The sequence below is a fragment of the Pieris napi genome, chromosome 11 (genome assembly GCF_905475465.1).
Source record: "Pieris napi chromosome 11, ilPieNapi1.2, whole genome shotgun sequence".
Classification (NCBI taxonomy): Eukaryota; Metazoa; Arthropoda; class Insecta; order Lepidoptera; family Pieridae; genus Pieris; species Pieris napi.
The window spans coordinates 4,335,560-4,360,003 of NC_062244.1; the positions used below are offsets into that span (position 1 = coordinate 4,335,560).

General features: G+C 32.9%; 1 protein-coding gene across 2 annotated transcripts in view; it reads right to left on the reverse strand.

Moving 5' to 3' along the window:
• The window catches only part of LOC125054241 (tetratricopeptide repeat protein 28), a 66,298-nt gene extending 42,234 nt beyond the window's left edge, over nucleotides 1-24,064 (reverse strand). For both annotated transcript variants that reach the window (XM_047656007.1, XM_047656006.1), the window contains exons 1-5: nucleotides 23,792-24,064; nucleotides 17,436-17,482; nucleotides 4,618-4,787; nucleotides 3,913-4,016; nucleotides 3,041-3,243 (exon numbers count right to left, since the gene is read on the reverse strand). In XM_047656007.1, coding sequence (XP_047511963.1) covers nucleotides 3,041-3,243; nucleotides 3,913-4,016; nucleotides 4,618-4,787; nucleotides 17,436-17,462 — 504 coding nt within the window. In that variant the 5' untranslated portion in view covers nucleotides 17,463-17,482; nucleotides 23,792-24,064. The remainder of the gene's footprint in view (nucleotides 1-3,040; nucleotides 3,244-3,912; nucleotides 4,017-4,617; nucleotides 4,788-17,435; nucleotides 17,483-23,791) is intronic.
• Nucleotides 24,065-24,444: the final 380 nt, after the last annotated feature.

Here is a 24,444-nt window from a genome sequence, read left to right on the forward strand (position 1 = left end):
CTAAATTTTTAACCAGTTGGAGTAATATTGGAATACAGCGTTTCTGAATATGTAGACTATATACACATATGTTTAGATAATCATAATTAAATATTAATTAGGTACCATGTGTGTATTATGATTTTAAGAGAATATTTATTTTTTTGATGATGTTAAGTGATACCACCGCCCTTTCATTGCCAGAAGGCGTTGCGTTGCCAGCCTTTTAAGAATTGGTACGGAAATACTTCAGTGGGCAGCTGGTTCCAGGTGGTGTAAAAACTGCCTCCAAAACGTTCAGTTGTAAACGACGTACGTCGAGCTGATACGGGTGGTATTTGGTATTTCGCCTTGACGTCCTATCATGAAACTCAACCGCAGGATGAAACTTATCTGAATAACTCCTACAAACACGCTAAATGGTAAATGCGGTAGATGCAGAGAGATCCAACATCTGTACGCAACGCCATGTGATCAAGCGGAAAGTGACTGGTCGTCGCCGATACGAATTGCTCTTCGTTGAATACAGTAAAGTATATACCTACAGTCTTATCTCTTTGTAACGTCATTCGTTACAACGAAAACCTCTCTATAACGGAAAAAATTCGGTAATTTAATTTGGTTTAACCCAATATCCGTACAATTATTCTTCCCTCCCTATAACGAATAAAAATGCTTGGGCCCTTGAAATTCGTTATAAAGAGTTTACAAGGAAGTAAAAGAAATATTTATTACATATCTTCAAACCGTATGTTGTTTATTAAAACTTACTGTATACAGCTAGATAATCTAGAAAAAGCACTACAGGTCGCAGTAAGTCGTCTATACGATCTAGATTATAACATTAGAATTAAGCACTAAAAACTCGAGACGCTGTATAAATCTGCCTATCATTAAGCATAGTCCGTTTCTCGACCTAATCTCTTTGCTTGGTCATTTCCGATACATGGCTGCATAAAGCTACTTAGATAAAGGTTAACTGTGTTTCTTAATAGAAATTAACATGGATGATATTTGCAGTATTACAGATATTGCGTAATTTATGCTTGGATTGCGTACTATAAGCATAGTCAATAGTTAACCAAAGACACAAATTCCTTGCATTTTTCAATGTAACTAACTTATAAATAGTAAAGAAGTAACATTGAAAATTTTGTATTAGGAAATTAGACATGCATGTCTTCTATGGTTCAAATCAATTTAAATTTCGCCCGAAATCGAATGCAGAGTGCCTGGGTATAAAAGCACTGGCCGTTGCTAAATTACCGAAGCGGAGTATATGGTAATAAAAAGATTAACAATCGATAAAAAAGCATTAAAATTTCAGTTTAAAGAGCATCAAATATTGGCGTAGAACAAAAAGGGATATTTGTAATTTAATTAATTTATTTTTAAAGAATATATCTTTTAAAATGTGCAAAAAGCCAACATTTGCTGATAGTACATACAAGACTTGTTAGGCAGGTTATTGCAATCGAATATTATATTCCAATATAAACTTTAAATTATATTTACTTTTAAAGATGAAAATATATTCAAAAAAGTTTTGGAAACGGGTCCTATTTTTAATTCCCGAATCTCAGCTAGCTAGGCTAGCTGTTGTAAAGACTAGCTCAGCTATAGATCAATCAACACTGAAGCCGATTCGAAAGAAATATATTTACTTCAATTTAATGGACCCGAAATATGGAAATATATCTAGCAAATTATGTACAGCTATTACACAAAGTACCATTCTCATTATAAAATCATCTAAATTATTTGGACAGAATCATGTGAACCGGCGGCTCTTAAGACATTAAGTGCAGCTGTTTATATTGTCCGTTCGTAAACAATGGCTTGATCATCCGGGGCGTATTTGGGGTATCAGATGTCATGCGGAGACAGTTAACCTTAAATAAACTTACATACGATGTGGTGATGGCGTGGGGTGGGTATCCATTAGGATATTTTGGTCCTTCAGTATTTTGTGTAACATGTGTATGAGAAGGTATTTGTTTTTATTTGGCATATCATTTGAACGTGTTTAGTTTTGTAGACATTTTTCTCTTTGTTATTATCGTTAGTTATTATGGGAAGTTTAAATTTAATACATATTTATTTATTTTCATACACAATTAAAATGTATTTTATGAGAGAAAATGCTCCGTTGACAATACAATGGTCGTAGGTTCGATCTTCGCGAGGGTAAATATATTTACACAATTAACAATACAGTCAAAACTGTTCCGAACAACATACCGGTTATATTGACTAAAATCAAAGGTAATAACAACCAATAAAATTTTATTTATTTATTTTTGTATTAGGTTCTTAATAACAACTTCATCGGCTGTTACGACTATGAGTAGTCCCTTCGATGTCGTTATATAACAGATTTTGACTGTATTTGTATTGAAACTCGTTATTATAGTATTTATTAAATTACCATTAGAGCGAACCTAAACCTATAAAAAACATTATTTGGCTACACTACGTACATGTCTCATTATTTTATACAACTTCAACGCATACTCATGACCCATTTTAAATAACGATGGCGTTTCGGTAACTTTGAATAAGTCGGACAAGACCGATAATGCATAATATATCTTGTTATCGAATTTCTTAAATTGTTCAGGCTTTTTACTTTTTGAATCATTCATTTGCTGCTTTACATACGACAAAGTTGAAGTTAAATTTTAACGAATGTCCTGTATTTAGGTTTATTAAGGAGCTTTTTATATTACGTTATGAATTTAATTATTTACACAGTGAGGAGTAAATTTAAATAGCATTTATTTAAAACCTTTATAAGGAATGTTTATACTTATTATCTGTTTGAATACGTTTCACGCCGTCTTTGTAACGATATTCAAATGTTAATAACTTAGGTACTGTAACATACGATATAATAAATTCAATTCATTTTTAGTCCTTCAATCTTTATATTTCAGCATAGCTAACATTACTTAATTGTTTAGACCAGCCATAGACTCTAAAAACTAATTTAATTTCTATGAACACTGCAATTCGTATTTTTTAAATTTTGTATGTGTACAATATAGTAATGTTCACTCACCGATATAAGTACAAAAGGCGACTGGTCAAGTTTCATAGCTTCTAACTGCCGGAAGGTTGGTTCGAGGGTGGTGCGTAGCGGAGACTTTAAGGAGGCCTCGACAAGGGCTGCCAGCAGCTGTCGAGATGACGGCTCCACGCCCAGTCCTGAACTGAACGCGGCCAGAGCTTCACCATGTCGCCCCAGGCATTGGAGTGCCACCCCTTAAAATATTTATAACTTTACATTCATACATAGATGCTTTGCAGGCTAAATTAAACTAAATATAAAATTAATTTAGCGCTTGAGCAATTTTAAAATTCTATTGATTAGGAATTCCTAATATTAGGAGCTAGAGGAGGCTGATAAATATTAATTTGTAATAAGATTTTGTGTTTAAAAAATTCTAATTATATAACTACTCTATAAAATGAAAACTAAATACACTGTCACAGGGGCCAAACTTTAATTTTAAATTATTTTTATACATGACACATTTAAGGAAAACATCGTAAGGAAGCTTTTGTCTTTGACAAAAGAAGGCTGTCCGCTTTATAGCATAAAGAAAAATTTACAATAATATATAGACGTATAAAACATATAGGATTTAGCAGTCACGACTCATAGGTCCACATTCTAAGTCGTAGCTCAAGACACTATCTCGTCTTGAGCGCTATCAAATACGTCAAATTTCATACAGAGAAGTGGTTTGACAGCTCTAGATTTAAAGTTGATAGACATTGGACAATAAGGGCCTAAATATAAAACCAAAACAATAAAGTTGTTCTTTGTAATGTTCTGAAACTTTCTTTGCGAATATCGGCTATTGTTAAGGCGAACATTGTATAAATCATATTATTAGTTAAGATATTGTTTGTGATTTAGTACCGTACCTTGTCTGTAGTACGCTTTAGGCCAGTTAGGGCACAGTTCTCTTGCGCGTGTTGCATCTTGCAGAGCTGCTGCGAATTGCCCTTGCTTCAGTCGAGCTGCTGATCTAAGAAACAAGTTCCATGAAACAATATTCTAATAAGTTTTCTGATTCAAAATGAAATATAATTAAATAGAAATATCTTTTTAGCGTTATTATCTTATTAAAATTTATTTCTTATTACCAGCACTACCATTTAAAATGAATTTATAATAATTTACTTATTTATAGTATGGAAATATATATTGTTAAAAGTTTTCCACACTAGAATGATTTATATAATGTAGACTATTTTTGTTAAACAAACAACACATCATGTTTATAGTATACTAGCTGATCCGGCAAACGTCGTTTTGCTATGTATATCATTTATAATAAAAAATAGGGGTTAATCGTAGAGGGGTGAAAATTAGGGGTTGTATATATTTTTTAATACTGTATCAAAAAAATTAAATTATCTTAAAAGTAAAATAATTTAGGGGTGGACTAAGCTTAACATTTACGGTGATGATGATAGATGTTGTCTGATTCTCAGACATATCCAATATGCACACAAAATTTCATGAGAATCGGTCAAGCCGTTTCAGAGGAGTTTAACTACAAACACCGCGACACGATATAATATATATTCGTTAATATTTCTTAAACAGATGACTTATAAACATACCTATTACTATACAGTATATGATTGGCAGGGTCCAACGTCAAGGCATCAGTGTATAGACCCACAGCTGTAGAGAAATCTCCCGCTTGGCAAGCTGCATTCGATGCCCTGACCTTTTCCACGAAGAGAGCCCTGGACGCAGCACCAAGCGACGCTGACCCACTGGGCTCGACCTGAAACAATTGGTTTGTTTTTGTATTGTATATGTTTTCATAGTATCGCGCTTAAATACTCCATAGCTTATTGGTCTGTCTAATCCGGTAGTCCCACTAATGATCTTTCAACGTCTGCTATAGGCTCACAAAATATAAGGGTTTATACCCAAATCGCCGTATTGGCCTAGTGGCTTCAGCGTGCGACTCTCATCCGTGAAGTCGTAGGTTCGATCCCCGGCTGTGCACCAATGGACTTTCTTTCTATGTGCGCATTTAACATTATCTCGAACGGTGAAGGAAAACATCGTGAGGAAACCGACAAGTCTTAGACCCAAAAAGTCGACGGCGTGTGTCAGGCACTGGAGGCTGATCACCGTGCTTATTAGATTTAAAAATGATCATGAAACAGATTCAGAAATCTGAGGCCCAAAGACCAAAAGAGGTTGTAGCGCCACTGATTTATTTTTATACCCAAATCGCCACTAGCGAAGAGCCCTGAGAATCAACGTTCATCGAGATGGAAGCAATAAAAGGTCCTCCAACTGTCTACTAAGAAAAGACGTACCAAGTGTTTCTCTTGTGCTTTTTTAATCCGTTGCGAAAGATTAATGTTATCTAAAATTACTATAGTAATTTCAAATGAATAGAAATGCAGTAATACCCGTTTACTTTCAACTATAAATATTTTCACGTAGCTTTGCCATTATGCTTGTTCACATAAAACATATTTATAAACGATAAATAATAAATGTAACGTTACTTTCGACGATTCCGACGCAAACTGGATTCCAATAAATCAACCAGACTATTAAAGTCCCTTCCAATTAAAGAGAGAGATATGAATAAGATGCATTGAATTTGGAGTCGATTTACAACACAACTCGTCAATTTTTATACGGCAAATTTAGGGATGACACAGATATTTAATAGGCAGTAAAGTATTATAATATATCACTGTAGCAATACATGGGGTATTTCTAATAATCTTCTTATTTAATTTTAATGTTTTCAAATTGAACGTCGATATCAATGATTATGGAGAGTTTCAAAAACTAAACTATACTGTCATATATACATTATATGAAAATATTTTAGATCTTCAACGACGTGACGGAAATTAAAATAGTTTTATGCGTAAACTATCACGTATAGTTGATAGACTTATAGTAACTAAAATACAACACCCTTCCGAGAAAGTTTCCGTATCGCATAACAAACACAATAAGGTGATTTGTGTCTACGATAAGTGTGAAAGGGCTTCACGGGGTCTTTATTAATAAGGCTATAAAAACACTGTCAACTCGCTACCGAATTCCAATCCTTCCAGCCGTCAAAGATTAAAGCGATTCTAATTTGTACTCACATTCTTTATTTTTCTCCAAATAGAAACTCCACTTGAAGAACATACTTTGTACTTGTACTAGTGTTACCGTTTTTCTATCATTCGAACGAATATTTTATATATGATACATGCAACAACAATTTTGCATAAGTAGGTATAGTCCTACTTTCGATTGATGACGAAACGATTATTAAGTTCTCTTTACTCGAAACCCTATAAAACATAAGGAGTTAAAACAATATATTTTGTGTGATTCCCGCGTAAATCATTTTTGACCCGATTGCGATTGACAGTTGACACTTAACCTTTTTGACGCTTGATCACTAATAATATTAACGATACATCTACAGTTAACAATTTACTAACGCACATGTTCCAGCAATAAAATCCAAAATTAATATTTAGGTGTGATGCTCGTGTTTTGATAGTACTTATCAGCAGCTTTAAAACATTAGATCCTTGACTTTTTATCTGAGACAAGTGTCGTCACGCACATGAAGGTACAAAGGGATCTATTGTTGTGTTTTTGTTAACGAAACCCTTCTACATTAGACTCGGCCGTGCCACCTGTGCTATCTACTCGAGCGCATCGGAAGCGATGCTTTTTTCTCACGAACCGCATTCTCTAGCTTTTGAGTGAAAAGTAAGTTTATTGTTTTTGTACATTTACATGTTTTAAAAACAAACTAAACCATAATTATAGTGATGTACTTGATCTTATAAGTATCTCTGAGATAATATTACAATAAATATGAGCGTCGAGTTTGGTAAGGAAATAAAAAAATATAAGTAATGGCTAATTTGAGTTTTTTTTTTTAATTTTGGACGGAAAAGACATTTATAAAGGGTATGATAATTTGATACAGGTAGATGTTGATGTTAGGTATAATATCAATAATTTGTGGGTATCCTACTCCGTATATTATATACGCGATAAAAACATACTCAACATAATTAGAATCATATTTTTCCAAATCAAACTTTGTACCTACATAATAAATATACCTACTTACAAGTTTAATGACGTTTATCGGTAGGGATTCGTCTGCATGTAATGACGTCGCTTGATTCGGCCATCTTGAAAAATGAGCGTTGTAATCGAGCCTTGTTCATTTTATTAAAATTTCGTTTAAGAAGGCGCCTGATAACCGAGAACGACGTATTGGGCAATTATTTTTTCTCAACGATCTTCCATTCATCTGAATTTTGGACTCAGCCCGCCCTGAGATGCTTATTAAATATTAAATTGAGAAAAGTTGGTATGTTGCTAATTGGATTGTAGGCAACTTATCGGAAATCGGTAATTAATACTACAATACTTTAAGTATTGTTTTCAGTTAATTGTTTTTGTTCTTTAATGTTATTATTTATTAAAAAAATATATGGAATTCATCAAATGATTTGTTTGTAGATATTTATTATTATTTATTTAATTAATTAAAGTATTTGTAATGCTAAAAATATTTTGTTTTTGTGTATAATAAAGCTATAATAAACTTTATACAATAATAGTATTTTCATTTAAGTTAATTTCATGCAATAATGATTTAAATCAGACTTTAATAAAAAAGATATGTAATAAAAACAGGTATGTATGCTTATCTTATGTTTATACTGCTCTTATAAAGTGATAAGTAAGTATAAAAACTTTAGTGGACCCTTGGAAACAAAAATAAAGACAAAAGCAATCACGTCCAAATCCGGGCAGGTAGACTAGGGCCGTGACTTTAAATAGAGAAAAAACACAGTCGTCGGCCACCTTTGTCTACGTTTTTTCGTCTATTTTCTTATTGTATGCCTTGGGATAATTACGATTCTTACCTGTCGAGAATAAAACAATTAACTGTGAGCTCCGAGACAAATCACACGCATTTTTTCCTCGTAGAGTATTTAGAGCTTGAAATAAGAATTTAAGAAAGAAATATGTTGTACGTAGTTAAAAAGTACTTAAATTACAATTCCTAATTAACCTTAAGAGTTCGTGAAAGATAGAAGAGACAAGATATACTTGTATTTGACAAATAAAATTTTACGAGCGTTAATATGTAAAATGAAAGTGTTATACGTTAAAAGCAAAAGAAAGTACAGGAACTTCGTTTCCTTATTAAAATATTTTTACAGGTTTAGATTTAAGTTATACTGATATGTTTATAAATATCAATGTAGAAAGGATTGAACGACTCGTTTCTTATTATAGCTCCTCTACTAGGTACTTAAGAGAGGCGTATTATTATTTGTCTGAATGTGAAGTTTACGAGCTTTAATTATTTAGCTATTTATTTGAAGTAGAAACCTCTTGCAATTAAGCATATAATTTTAAGGAACGTATTGAAAAGCCAATTGACCAACACGAGAATTCCAAAATTGCTAGTAAATATGTCGTTTGTTTCACATTTTTATCAACTTCCGCATATGCATTCGCCTGGAGCTTTAACTCTCATCACGATTGTAATACTCATTCTCGTACGTTAGCCGACCAAGTTAAGAATCTTTTACGTTCGCTTACTTCCTTTTAGTTTGACGGTATTTCACAATTCACTGGCTATTGTAACCAAGTTGCAGCACGAATGTTGTGAATTCCAGACATTCTCTGACAATTACCGATTCGTGAGTGACCCCTCACCCCTCGAACCAGTTTAATTTAAGTCTAAAGGAATATATATCATGTTTTTTTTGAGTAATGTAATTTGACTTAGCATTTAGGAAAATATATAGTTGTATTGTTAGATCAAATTGACTTACCACAACAATTATTAATGAAATAACTGATTAAAATAATTATAAGACTGTTTTACCGTTTCCACTTTAGTGGCATATTGTGACTCGCGTAAGTAAATTAAAGGCATAGTTGTGTATATTAATAAATACGTACGTATTAGATAACTATCTATTTTAAGGAAATAAACCTTCTGACCTTAATTAAATAGTAGAAACGCAAAAACATACAATTCAATTTAGGAATTTAAGTTCCATTAAATATGTTTTAGTGTTATTTTTCAATTGTTTCTTCTTTTAGATAAATTATGTTCGCTTTTGTCTGTAAGATACAGAATGGAACACATATAGTCAGTCAGTTATTTACATTATTTTCCACTTTGATATCCAGAAGGAATTACTTTCATAGTTTTTGTTCCGGCACGCGTACAGCGCGAGTGGAATGCGCTCGTGACGATCTGTTTCGCGCGCAATCATCCTCCGCCATGATGTTTTTGCTGTCAAAATGACATCCCTAAGGCGTAATAACTAATAGTCTTTGGTCATTGAACTATTCTAAATAAAAATGTAAAATTACTAAATTTAATTTTATTATTGTGCAATATCATTCAAATTTTCGACTGCGTTAGAAATATTAAATTCTTAGCAAAAACCCGAAGGAAGAAGTTTAGAATTGAACATGTGTCTTTTTAGTATTAGGTAGTCAATTTTTCATATTTTATTTAGCACTTAACATGAATACTACATATAATTCTATTTCAAATATGCAGACTTTTAAAATAAATTGATCATATGAGGCTGCATGAACCTTGCATTAAGAAAATATGGAATGCGACGCAGAATCGTAAATTACAGTAACAAATCGATTGAAACGTGTATCTAGATAATATATCACCAACAGGTGGTATAATAATCGTTTAACAATATTATGGAAATCCTATCCAATCCTGAAAACTAACAGTAGTAGTTAGTCTATTCCATAAAGGCTGTTAAATTATAAAACTCAAACTCGTGAGTGTATTATTTTAATATGTCAAGCAAAATATGATTGTAGCCAATAGAGGCAGGAGGCTCATCAGCCCTGCGATTCTGTAACTCACTTTTCGAACTCACACAGCGGTTTTCGCATCGGCGGTCGCTCTCAAATCAGTCTTGAAGCAGTCATTTTATGATTTGGCATTCTGATAAACAATAAACTACAAGCTCCCACCTTTACAGAATGCCAAATCATAAAATGACTGCTTCAAGACTGATTTGAGAGCGACCGCCGATGCGAAAACCGCTGTGTGAGTTCGAAAAGTGAGTTACAGAATCGCAGGGCTGATGTTAAGTGATACCGCCACCCATAGACACTCACACTGCCAGAAGACACGCAAGGGCGATACCGGCCTTTTAAGAATTGTACGCTCTTTTCTTGAAGGACCTTAAGTCGAATTGGTTCGGAAATACTTCAGTGGGCAGCTGGTTCCACATAGTGGTGGTAGCAAAAATTGCCTTAAGAAACGCTCAGTTGTCGGACGGACGTCGAGGTGATACGGATGGTTTGTTGTATTCTGCCTTGACGTCCGATTATTATTAGATGATGAAACTGAGCTGCAGATATTAGTCCAAACAACTCCTCTGTCTTTGCCATTCTAATCTTTTAACCTCCCCAATCCGTATTTTTTTTTAAATAAAATTTCGAAACTGTAGAATAGAATCAAATGTATGTACAAATCATTTCCTTTTATAAGTAGTGAGTAATAGAAGTCTATTAAATCTTACAACTTCTATAAGACCAAACTAGAAACTTAATTATCAACATTACACTTATGACATCCTGCGCATGTAACTTGGCCTTTAATTTTCTCTGTATCGGAGATCTAGTCGCTTCACGTGGAAGGAGGCGGGCAGAACCTTAATTACTTATTACACGCGAAAGAATGTGGTACAGCGCTACGCTAGGCTTCTGGGGTAACATGAAGACCGAATTAAATACATCTTGTTCCATTTCGTTTATATTTCAAGCCATAAGCCACCTTATTATTCCCTAGATAAGGCCCAATCCAGAAAAAGAGATACAGCGCGCAGTCGTTTTAATTTTTTGATTGCAACATGTAATTTGCAATACGCTTATACCAATTGCTTGAAATTACTCAGGTGCAATTTATAAAGTGCCGTGTAAAAATTCCTTTGTGGTTAAAAGATTTTTAAATTAAAAGTTGGGTTATTTTTTTAATCTCAAAATAATCATCTTATGCTTACAATAGTAAAATTTTATAAAAACAAAAAATGTAATAAAATTAGGGGTAGGTTATCACTGACGTAATCACCGCCTTTATAACACGTGATAAAAACTTTATCGTTTAAGAAAAAAATACAATAATAATACAAAATCCTCTACTCAGACCATCGGTCTGTTGTTTAAATACGAAAGTATAACACGCAACAATAAATAAATAAGACAAGAGACTTTCGCGTTTATTGTAGCAAAATGATTCTCCGTAAGAAGATTTGTCGTGACTAATGCTATACTTTGTCTACTCACATATTGTGGATAATTGAGATTCATTACAAACTGGATTTGATCAAATATGGGTGTTGGTCGTGAATTGGACCGGGATCTTTGTCGGCACGTACGCTTAGCAACCGCACTTACCACAAAAGTATCGAAGGCGGTCAATGTTTAGTGCAGCCGCAACATTAAAATACGTGATACGGCTCACTTCCTCAACGAAAAAGCTTTCTATCTACTTCTAGAAGGAACATCTAAAACTCAAACATTTTACGATCCATTACAACAAGCTGCAATATCCTAGAATAAAGTGCCGGAAGTAACATGGCTACGCGATTCTTAATAAATAAAAATTCTGAATTCGAATCATTGTCTATGGGCCATTGTTTATGATATCTGTGGTTTTTTAAGTAGTTTTGTTCCCGCCTAATTTAAACCGCGAATCTTATGTACGCCCGTACGATGTTACGTGTCACATCAATATGTTTTGCAATAACCCTTTTCAAAAGATATTGATATAACAGAAACGTGTGGAGTTATGTGGAAATCTTATATAAACCTAAGTATTTAACACCGCTACTCGCACGGACCAATTTACAATGATTTCCACTATCCAGTTCCTTTATTAGATCTCTTACATGACAGCTAACATATTTCTTAGCATTTTCTAAGGCAGCAACCCGACAGATACTATTAACATTGCAACATATTTGCTGTTGGATTTAATAACATAAATTCTTTATATTAAATTCTGAACGTTTTTTGTTTTAAAGGATATTAAAAAATATAAGCATGCTATAACGGATAAAAAAAAAGAAAATCAGTGGCATTACAACCTTTAAAGGTTTGGGCCTCAGATTTCCTTATCTGTTTCATGATTATTTGTTTTGTCTACTAGGCAAGTAGATGTCAGATGTGCCTGATACACGCCGTCGATTTTTGAGTCTAAAGCATGCCGGTTTTCTTACGATGTTTTCCTTCACCGAGCGAGTGTAAAATGCGCACATAAAAAAGGTCGGATTTTATGGCGTATTTTAAAAGATTAAGAAGTGTCATATTTTAAAATTAAACTGTTTGAATCCGAATTGCATTTTTGTATATACTAATGTGGTATACATTCTATTATTCTATTTATTCTCGTAATAAAGAAAAAAACGAGCTGCAGAAAATGAGTAATTCTTTCCAAGGCAAATACGTTTTTTCTACAAAATCCCTAGTGAGATACAAGTGTTGTCAATAAATAAATTTAAATCGTACATTAAAGTAAAACTGCTTGCTAAGGCCTATATAATATAAATGAATATTTAAACGATCCTAGTGCTTGGATATGAGTTGCTCCAGTAGAAATAGGCAACGAATAGGTAATTATCTACCACGACTGCTCTTCATACTATGTGTACTTTTCATTTTTAATTACATATATTATATATACTAGCTATAAATTGTTTATGAAGTCCGTTATGTGGACAAGAGTCAGCTTAATTTTTTGCCTTCATACGTTTGTATTCTTTTAAAAACGAACTTTAATATATAAGTAATATATCCTGAAGTAGCCTTGGAACTGGTTTACCAACTGCTAATTTTTATCCAGACGTCTCGCCAACTCTGAAATACGATGCATTGTTGGTATGACTAACAATCATTCCAACTTCACTTCAGTTGTACCATTACAATTCCAAGTGTATATTATTATATTATTATTTTTCCAATTGTATATGTGTTTTAGAGCTAGGTCTTTCAGAGCAATTTGCGCAAAAAAGGAATAGTCAACTCAGATTTACTGTTAAAAAATATAAATATATACAATTTATTAGCGCGATATGTTTTGTCCTATGGTTTGCGTATCCTTCTTATTAAGGTACAATATAAATAACATACATATACCTATCTATAATAGAGATATTTTAGTGGTTTTGTTACCTTTGACATTTAAGAACATATGCGAGTGATGTTTTATGATTGATGTTAAGTACTGTCAATGAGAAAAACGTGAAAAACAAATGACGGATAATAAGGTTAATCCGGTATTGTAACAGGATTTTTTGTTGAAGATTCCTTAAAAAATATAAATATATAAAAAATATTTTCTCATGTTTTCTCTCTTGTTTCAAGAAACAAAAGAACAATATGTAAACAATAGTCGAATATTGCATCTACATCCACAATTTACATGTGTTACCTACGCCTACTCTCAGTAGGGGTGTCAACTACATTGTGTCAGTTAAAAAAAACTAATAAGCATGAATTATAAAAGAAGTCCACAATCGCATTTTAATTTCTTGAATCTAAAGCCTTAGCAATCAAATAATTAAATAACCATTTTGCGTAGAGAGATGGATAAATTATGACAGTCCCGAGAAAAAAGAAATATTACAACAAAATTTTGTTCTTCCTACATAATTTAATTTGTCTTGGTATTTTTAACAAGCTTCGCCAACCCTACAATTCCACCCATCTACACTTCAACATAATTTGAATTACATGACTCGTGCTATTCACCGTGTCATTGTAATGATTTGTAACGATTTTGAACCTTCTTCTCTTGTAATAAGGGTGATACATGTATATGCAGATCATCTTGATTTCTCGCCGCAGTACATTGTTGACGAGCGTGGGTTATTCGTTTCATAGATATTCATAATAGATTTTTGAGACGGCTTTAGATAACTTACATTGTTTTGTTTGATACTGCAACCGAGAAATGTATTGTGTTATTTCTTATTAAACTGTTATAAGGAAATAGAAAGACAAATATTATACCCATTAACATATCTTTCAAGAAAAGAGCGTCACAATTATTAAAAGGCCGGCAACGCACTTGCGAGCCTTCTGACAGTGTGAGTGTTTATGGGCACACTCTGATTCACACATCAGGTAAACCTCCTGCCCCGTTTGTATATACATACAGTGTAAATTCTTTATAACGAATTTCAAGGGACGAGCATTTTTATTCGTTATAGGGAGCGAAGAATTAATGTATGGGTATTGGGTTAAACCAAATAAATTTAACATATTCTACGTAATATAGAGATGTTCCTTATATGGAATGACATTATAAAGAGTTTGTACTGTATATAAAAATAAAAAACATAGTATTTTTTTGGGGAAGGCCCTCTCTCCTCTCTTCTGGCGTGGCACTACTGGCACTATACTTAGATGGGTTCAGGCAAACTGGTTACACCTCCAGTTTTGTACAAATTAATCACAAAATTTAATCCTTTTAGTAGCGAAGATCAGCCAGTTAGTAAATTTAGTTGTAAAAGGACTCCGTGTGTTGTCAGTGTAGTGTAATAATTCTAATAAACTGCACTAATATGCATATAGTCTAATATACACGAATAAGACTATATATTCATTTTAAACTTGACTACAAACCTACAGCTAAATAAAAACAGCTAACTTAGCAATACTTATTATGAATAGTATTTTTTATACTTAAATACCTTTACAAAATTTTACAGCTTAGTACTAAAACTTATAATATATGAATAATGTATCACCATTTTGCAACAAACCGATACGCCGCTAAAGGATATTGTTAGAAAGTATTTCTCTAACTAATGGTGTTGACTAGTTTGTATTAGCTCCAGCCCATGTTCTATGCCACAGTAGACTTCCGAAGACATTCTTAGTAAAACTACTTTAGGGCTAATATATACTCTGCACAGATTATAAATTCTAGTCTTGATAAATTGTTTGAAAACACTTCGTGCTATACAATACAACTATTATTTTATAGCCCTAAAATCTACGAATGTATTTGAATATATATTACCGAATTACTATATTTAATAAAGATTTTATTGTAGATATATCGAAACAGCACATCTGACCTCGCTTAGTCTTTATTTTGGCGCCTTTTTGCCTTGTATTGTAGAGATATTACCATCAAATAATACGTGCTGAACTGCTATGCTTATTACCACGTTGTAAGAAAGTTTCTGATACTAAATTTTTTATAAACAAGTCACAAAAAATAAAAAAAAATCAATATTTGAATTGCAAACGCTAAGAGTTTTTCATTCAAACATACCTAGGTATATCTAACAGCAGTGGTGTAGTCACAAATATTGTTTATGAATGATTATAAAATGGTACTTTAATACCTAATCTTAACATTATACACTCGCGAGCAAACAAATCGACTCAAGCGCTACCTCTGCATTCAAAGATTGTTTTAAGTGAAGGTATACAATATTTTAATAAAAATGATATGTCATTTGAAAGCTTAAAACTTCAGCTTTTATGAGATGTCATCATTATTAATATCCATCTTTCCTTTTTTTTATTATTGGTGTCTGAACTTAAATGGGGGAAAAATGGGATTTTGGGTAAAGGAGTTGTGTTCAGAATTGACAAATAAAACACGTTTTTTTTTTCTTAAAGAGTATAATATTTATTGGTTCACTAATTGGTATTGCCCCCTAGCCCTTATTACAGCCCTATTATTGTGTTCTTCATTGACCTTATTCATTTTTTGACGGTGTCTCGAGGAATACCTTGCCACTCCTCTAACAAAGCTGCTTTCAATTCTTCAAGGCTCTAATTGGCTGGATTTCTTGCTCGTACCCTTTGTTTAAGCTCATCCCATAAATACTCGACGGGATTTATGTCTGGACTGAGCGCAGGCCAGTCCATTGTGCGCAAATCGACTTCTCGAAGAAACTGCTGAGTAAGGCGCGCTGTGTGGCATCGAGAATTGTCATGCATTAGGATGAAGTCTTTGTCAACAAATCCTGCGTAGGGCACAACATATTCCAGGGGAATATTTGTGATGTACCCATTAGCTGTCAGTCCTGCTCTTCGGCCTACTCCAGGCCCGAAAACGAGCTGGGTTATACCCTCCAACGAGATACCAGCCCACATCATGCAAGAACCGCCACCATAGGCAACGATTTCTGCGAATCAGCATTAGGAAAATCGCTCTCCCGGACGCCTATAGACCCGGCCTCTCCTGTCACTGCCATGCAGACACATCCTGCACTCGTCAGTCAACAGGATCGACCGCCATTGCCCAATGTTCCAGTTAAGATGCTTTCGAGCAAACTGTAGCCGAGCTTGCCGGTGGCCTGCAGTCAATTTGGGGCCCGTTGCAGGTCTTTTTGGAGTCAGGTTGGCTTCCTTCAGACGTCTTCTTGCTATCCACTCGCTGACAGCTATACCTCGAAGACGTCCCAGCTCGCTTTGCACGTCGACACCCGTAAGGTGCCGATTTCGCAGGGAGGATGAGACACTGAAACAGTCGTCTCGTTCAGAAGTACAACAGTGGCGGCTGGTTGTTGGTCTCCGAGTTAATGCTCCAGTCTCTTGTCTATCGTCTGTATACTCGGGATACAGCAGATTTACTCAAGTGAAGCTGGGAAGCGACTACTCGCTGACTGAGTCCTTGTTGCAATAAGGCAAAAACTTGAGCGGCTTCTTGAGGTGTGGTATCCATGGTTTCCTGAAAACAATGAATGCAGGTAGCGGAGATGTGTATCGGTCAACTGTTGATAAGCAACTGATAAAGGTTGAAGGGTAACAGGGGTTTTATAGGGGTAGAGGGTAGCGCAACTGGCTGGTAGCGTAGTGAGTAATTTGTCCCATACGCCCTAATTTCGCAAATTTACATGTTGGAAGTCGTTTTATTTATTCGTGTTGATGTTTTTTTTAAAGCTTAGGTTTCAAGCTTTCAAATGACATATAATTTTTATTAAAATATTGTATACCTTAACTTAAAACAACCTTTGAATGCAGAGGTAGCGCTTGAGTCGATTTGTTTGCTCGCGAGTGTATATCCTTTCCTCCATATTCACAGTCATTTCGAGAATTTTCAACAGACTATATAAGGCATCATGTGTTAATGTGGACTTCTAAGTCATTCCTGGTATTGTACAAATTTCTATCCGAACTCTTCGCATTATTATTTGGAATTACAATTACCACAAATGGAAAGAATATGTAAAAAAATCGTAATATATAAACTTTCTACGTGATGTTGAAACTCACGATAAAGTTGAATAGAACACGCAATATAAAAAATACTTGCTAACGTATACGTGTCATACAATGTATTAATAAAAGATTGAATAATCTGAAAGTAGAAACTCCTTAGTATAAATAAATTTACACAAACCTCAGAAAAGTCGCGTTGCGACATCATCAGCTACATTATCTTGATTCCTGAAAATAAAAACCTAGTGTCAGTATAAATTTTATTAACAATTTGGATTCGTTAAAAATAGCAAAACTTAGTATAAGGTAAAGAGCAAATGCTTCTTGGGCACAACATAATTTTTAAATATTTCATAAAACATGTTTTTTGTATGTGGGTTCAATGGTATTTAAAACAATCAAAAAATAATGGCTTATTCGGCCACAAAGAGAGAATGAGTATGGATAGATTAACAAGGTGATGAGTGGGGCTGGTAGTATGTTCTAGAAAAAGAACAAAAGTACTCATAGCCGAAGAGCACAAGGGAGAGATACTAGAGATATATAGAGTGAGTCTCCTATCTCTTTCTTATTGAATTATTAATTTATTCTATTAGTAGAATTACAAAATCGATAACGTTCCAAAAACTCAAAATTGATATCTAATAGATATAATTGAATTGCGTGCCGCACCTGACACAGGCCAGGTCAGACGTTTGTCTGACCCGACACATGCCGACACAAGTATTTTGCAAAACATGCAATCCCTGGTATTACAAAATTCGTGTGCTTTACGACGGTATTAACTATAATGAAACATAAATATTTACGACTGGTTTTCAACATGTTTTCGTTATTTCAGAGATCAATACAAGTTAAGGTTCCTTTAAATATTATTAAATTTTAATGATGCACGTTATAACGCAAATTATAAACTTAATAAAGTGTTTAAGAAATGTCTTGAATTTTGCGACAAGATCTCATATTAATAATAAAACTTACTAATAAATATAAATTAAGTTCCAGTAGAGTAACTCTTAGTACGAGACTAAAATGTTACGGATGAATCAACAAGGAAAATGTTTTATTTTTAAGTAATAACTTTAAAAGGAAATCCACAGCAATATCAATGAAAATTGTTTTCGCTTTCTACAAGTTGTTACATCTATAATAATAGTTGAAGCATAACTCGATATAACACGCTAGTGCATAATGAAAGTGTACGTTATATATATTTCTCATCAATAACAATTATTATATATAAATGAAAAATATTTGTGGATAAAAATAATATCTCAAGTAAATAGAGTAAGATATAGGTAAAAGTTTAGGAAAGCAATAAAGAAATGGTGGCATTCGGAAGAAACCTTTATCAGGCGAGATGGTGAGTTTGATAAGAACTGTGTGCAGTAAAACTTGTGTTTTATTGTAATAAAATAATATTTATGTACGACAAAATATAAATAATGTCCTATCGTACATACCTGGACCACATCCAGAAGGTGCTAGAGAAGGGACAAGTTAAAAGTACCCTTAACCACCGAGCATTCATGGTGAATATCATGAAAGTGGATGAAGCGAAAAAGGTATGTCGGAAAGTGGAGATTCGTTGTCTTTGCCTACTCCTTTGGGGAACTGGCGTTATAATATAAATACAAAAATAAAATAATATTTAAAAAAGCATGATGAAAAACACACCTTTTTTTAGAGATACAAAAAGTTTCCCCACAAACGTACATTAAAATGATTGACGAAAACGTAAATGGAAGTTTTGAAAAATAGGCTTTTGAATTATGCGTACGAAAACTGTTTCTCTATCAGGTGCAAGTTTGTTATAGCTATTTAATGTTTCCTGATTTCTCGATCATATCTGGCTTCCGTTGGCTCGTCAAACTTGGCAATTCATTTAAATTAGCGGCAAGACCGAAACAGATTATAAATCTACGGCTAATCAGAAACTACACCATTAGTATGTTTCTCATATAAAATCAATGAGCATCGAAATTACCCAATTTGTTGAAGATAAAAACTGCTTTTAATATTCTTAAAACCACTCTTAGGCATGTTAAAATTCCCTTATACTTTTGAATTAATTATTATCTCGTTTGCCCCTTATTTTATGACAATAAAATTGTAATTTAAGAGAATTTATATTACTTACAGTATCGATGAGAACTCATTAAAATTTTAGGTTTTTTAATGCAACACTGCTTTATTCAATAACTTTGAAATGAATTAAAATGTGAATTTTTCTTGCTTACAAAAGGCATTAACTGCAAACAATTTCTTTAATGTAATACAAACATAGCATGCATATACAAAACAAGGTTTATATAATCGTGAAATATCAATACATTGAAGTCAAGTCTACTAATAACTATGTCAAGCTTACATATTTATTAAGTATTGATGGATGTAAAGAATTCTATTAAGCTAATAGAAAAAGTATCGGGGATCCGGTTTATGTGAGAAAGTATGCAGAAGATAAATCATCCTGGCTACACGGAACTTGATTACGAAGTATCACTATATTTTCCGATGTATGAAGGGAATTGCGCTCTTCGATATGTTGATTGTATGTGGAAATCGTAATATACAAGCAAGTTATGACCAGTAGCATTCAAAAACTAATTTGCTTTCGCCAATAGATCTCGTATTTGTTGTGTATGAGATGTTTGAAATAGTGTATACTTGTAAAATATTTTAATATACTCTGTTGCTTGTGGTGTCTTTTGCTAGATTTCATAATACATAGTATTAAATACATTAAAAACTCAAATTGGCCAAAAAAAACTCTGAAAGACTAGAGTTGAATTTAAAAAATCCAACTTCTTAATACTTATAAACGTTTATCTGTTCCCAACGTTATTATTTATTTATGCTTGAATGAACATATTTACTATACGTAGGTACATAATAAAGTAACTGTTGTCTGCAGGTACTTAAACTACTTAATTTATATACTTCGTATAATGCAACAAAGTTCTGATATTATTCCCATATCAATAATAGTAACCATGGTCACAAAAACGGCACTAACATTAGATCACGTTTTATAATACAGCCGCAAAGTTTGGCAGTTGATCTCTTATGTTATGATCTTATATTGTAATCTTGTAAAATAATTTCAGCAATCGTTAATTATATTGAAGCCGTATTTATTCTGCAAATATCATAAAGTCATAAACGTACTGAAGCAAATTAATCTTCTGCCTGGGTTTATGAGCTTGACAATTTTCTAACCAATTAAGCAAACATACGAGTACTTAATAGCAGTTATTATGATGCTATAAAACAATTTAAAATGATTTTATAACCTACAACACGACTTTGTAAGAACTTCACAGAAATTGTAGGATTTGTAGAACACAGAGGAAGATTCCTTATGAAATTTCTTTTAAATACTGTATTATTGTACGCTAATGTTATTGTGTACTTAAAAGTGTTACAATTTTAAAAAGGCTTTTAAGGAAATTTGTGATCCTAACGCCTAAAAAAGGTAAGATATCCAATTGTAAAGAAAGTCGAATTCCTCCCCTTCGGGTATAATAAGTAAACACTATTTTTCATTATCTCCTACAGAAATAGCAACCGACTTAAGTGGAACCAACGGTGGTACTCTCTAACTTCACAGATGGGTCCAAGTCTTTATTATTCAAGGAGCTTGAACATCAAACCAGAGCTTTAACCGTAGTTACATATTCAAGAAATCAATTATTCCTTGTTCAAAATATATTGCTCATTGTTAGCGTGCGCGAACTAAGAAGCTCACTGAATCCTTAACTAGTTTGCCACTAATTTTAAAATATGAAACAATACATTATTGGCCCTTGTATTCAAAATTTAATGACTTCGCTTAACCAAGAACAAGTTAATAGCATTTTACAAAACAATTTTTTTATGCCAGCATGTACTAGTTTAATAATCATAATTTGAAATTAAATTTGCTTTTTGTAAAGTACGAGAAACGTAACAGTTGTAAATAAAACATTCAGTAAGATTTAACAAATTTATTTAAATAAGAACTTTTTTGTATTTATATTTCATTAATATCTGATGGATAATGTGGGTATTTCTTTTTTACGCGTTTTTAATGAATTGAAATGATCTCTTGATACAAAGCGATATATATGTAGTAAAATATTCTTAATTCACAGTTTTTTAATATTATATTTTAGTGATACCATAACGATTTTGAGGAAAAATTCGTTTATTAGCCCGAGGCGACTCTCTCAACCAGTAGCCAGATGGCCGAAGATTTGAAAGTCTAAGTACGATGCCATCATTAGGTGCACGTGAGCTGGCGTGATCACAACAATCTTTTTCTTCTTTTATTTCTAGGTGTTTAAAAAAATATAAAGACGTCGTACGCTACTTTGCGTTAATCATCAAAACTATAAAAGGGAATATACCAAATCTAATTAACTTAATTCAATGAATTTTTAGAAAAGATCAGACCTCAACCTTTACCTATGCTACATTATGTTTTGGAAAGAAATCTAATGCAATGACTGAACTTATATAGACTGAAGTTTGAAGTTTAAAACATACTTATTTCAATCAAGCGTCTTTACTATTGATACAATGATCACAATTACATAGATTGACCAAATCCGTAACGAATTCCTTCGTTCCATAATTATTATGTTTGATTACCAGATTCAAAACAAAATGTCGGCGTCTTCTCATCATACATATTGTATCAGTGGAATTCTGTGGAACTAATAGATATGGAATTAATGAAAGGCTTGTTGTAAAGCCGATTATTTACGCACGATACAGGTAATCAATGAATATCTATAAGGGTCTTGCTAATTAATTTATCTATCCATGATTGATCAGTCTTTATGTAGTATTCAGACATTGTGACATGACGTTAAAATGTTATACTAGGATTTCTTCTAAGCATTTCGAGATTCTCACAGAGACAAAAATAATTGTTTCGGAGTTTACAGGCCATACCTAGGCTATGTTGAATAAATGTCAGAGAAATAATCGTAGACAAGTATCTTTATTAGCTTTTGAAGTGTAAACTTCACTACTATGAAATTGAATGATTTTGATCATTAAATGAAATTCTTTTTATCAAACATTACACGTGGTAGGTAGGGGAGGGTAAAGTAAGGTGTAAAATTTTCTTTCTCCGTGCACTAAATTGCCTTAGTATCACGTAGATATATGAAATTTAAAGCAGAAAAGACTCGTTCAACTAATTACCTGACTTCATGAAAATTAAAAAATTTACCGAGAAATAATTCAGACAAGGTGTTATTACGTATTAAAGGAAACGTAAAATAAAATATCGTGTTAAAGCCGACTCGTGCGCATGTTGCCCGCGGCGCACCACTTGCTATGATGACGGCTAATAAAATCACATTGCTACCTGTTACCGTATTGAAATTAAAATTGTAATGGGCTATTCCAATTTACACTTTAATAAAAATTCTTATATTAGAATAATGTTTTGAAATGTAGCTCTTATTTATTAGTTAGTCTTCGTATATGAAGCGTCAAATATTATGTACATTGTACATACTCTACGTTCAACTTGTTAATTACATTTTTAACTGTGTTTTAATATATATAGACGGCTGGGTTACGAAATCGTATTCCTGAGTTTGTCAGTAACAATATGAGGATCATGGTATATTCTTGTCGGAAACCAACTATAGAGCCAAATTTGTGACCTAATTCAAAATCCAACATTAGAAGGCCAATCTTTGCTCATCTTTATACCACGATACGTATGATTTTTTAGAAGACAACCTTAAGAAGACCAGTTGCTCTAGCATTTGTGAAAACCTTAAGTGGATGAATATATAATCTAGTAGGAGATTTTTTAATGTTCCACTTCCACAAAATTAAATACAATAATATAATTTTTCAAAATTTATATAACTTATTGGTAAAATGTAGGAAATAAAACTTTGCTAAGATTTTCTCATCCTACGTAACTCGTTGATGTCTTTTTTATGGACGAAGAAATTACTTCTCGGTTTGCGAAAAGGTTATTGCTTCCTTTGGTTTAGGAATACAGTCGTTATTTGGAATACAATCTGGTGCTTTTATGGTTCACCTTTATGTTATATAATGCTGACTAGAAAATGCAGCAATTTACATAAAAACTATATGACGTCTTAAAAATATAAGATATATTTAACAAAAAAAAATATCACATAAGTTCGTTCGTTAGGGTTTACTTTCTTTTTAACCCTTTCTCAATACAATTCTAAAGCATCCACAGGCAACACAAGTATTCCTGTATATACTCACGGGCACGCAACGACCTAGCGCAAAGGTCCCATAGCCACATTCCACTAAGTCTGGTTATCAACACGAGGTTTAACTCATAAATCTTTATGAATGGTATTTGACGCTTTCAAGAGTTTAATGAACTGCAACTGTCAAAGCTTTAAACCGAACAACTTTCTAGACAGTATCTAAGTTTAGACGATTGCAATAACTTCATTATATCACAAACAAGTTATGTTAACGGATCTATATAAGTTTATCTACTGTTAAGTCTAACGTTGTAATAAAGTGTATTAAAATACTCACCATCACAACCTTTGGTTTAGACCAATTATAAACCCATTTCTTGGTTTGGAACTTGATTGTTACACTCGACACAGGTAGAAAAAATACAAATCGTAGTCAGAAATGTATAGACACTGTTGAAAGTTATAAACACTTTTATCACTGTTTAATGTTACTGTTGCACTAATTATAAAACGGAACTTAAGAAGAGATTATTAATAAAAATATTAATTTTTGTTTAGAATACGATTAAGTAGACATGCGCGAGGGCAGCCTATGATAACAGCCTCAACCGAACTGACGTTTGTGAATTGTGATTTGTCAGTTGTCTAGACTCTAGCGTCTGCCGTTAGCTGACATACGGTGTTGCCAGATTGAATATAAATACCCACCCTCGGGTATTTTAAATATATTGGTATAGATAAGAAATCAACACTTTTCTATTACTTTGAGTAATGTTTTATTTATCGTTCGTATTACAACTCTGCAAGTTTAATTTAATATATATTTTTTTTAATTACTGGAATATCTAGGATAAGTCAATGTATTGTCATATAAATCTTTTAATTTCCAAAAATAATTCTTTACAAGGGCTTTTCAAATATAATTGAAAAGCAACTCATTACAGCAAAAAAATTTAATTAAAAAAATATAAATTACCGTAGTAAACAACC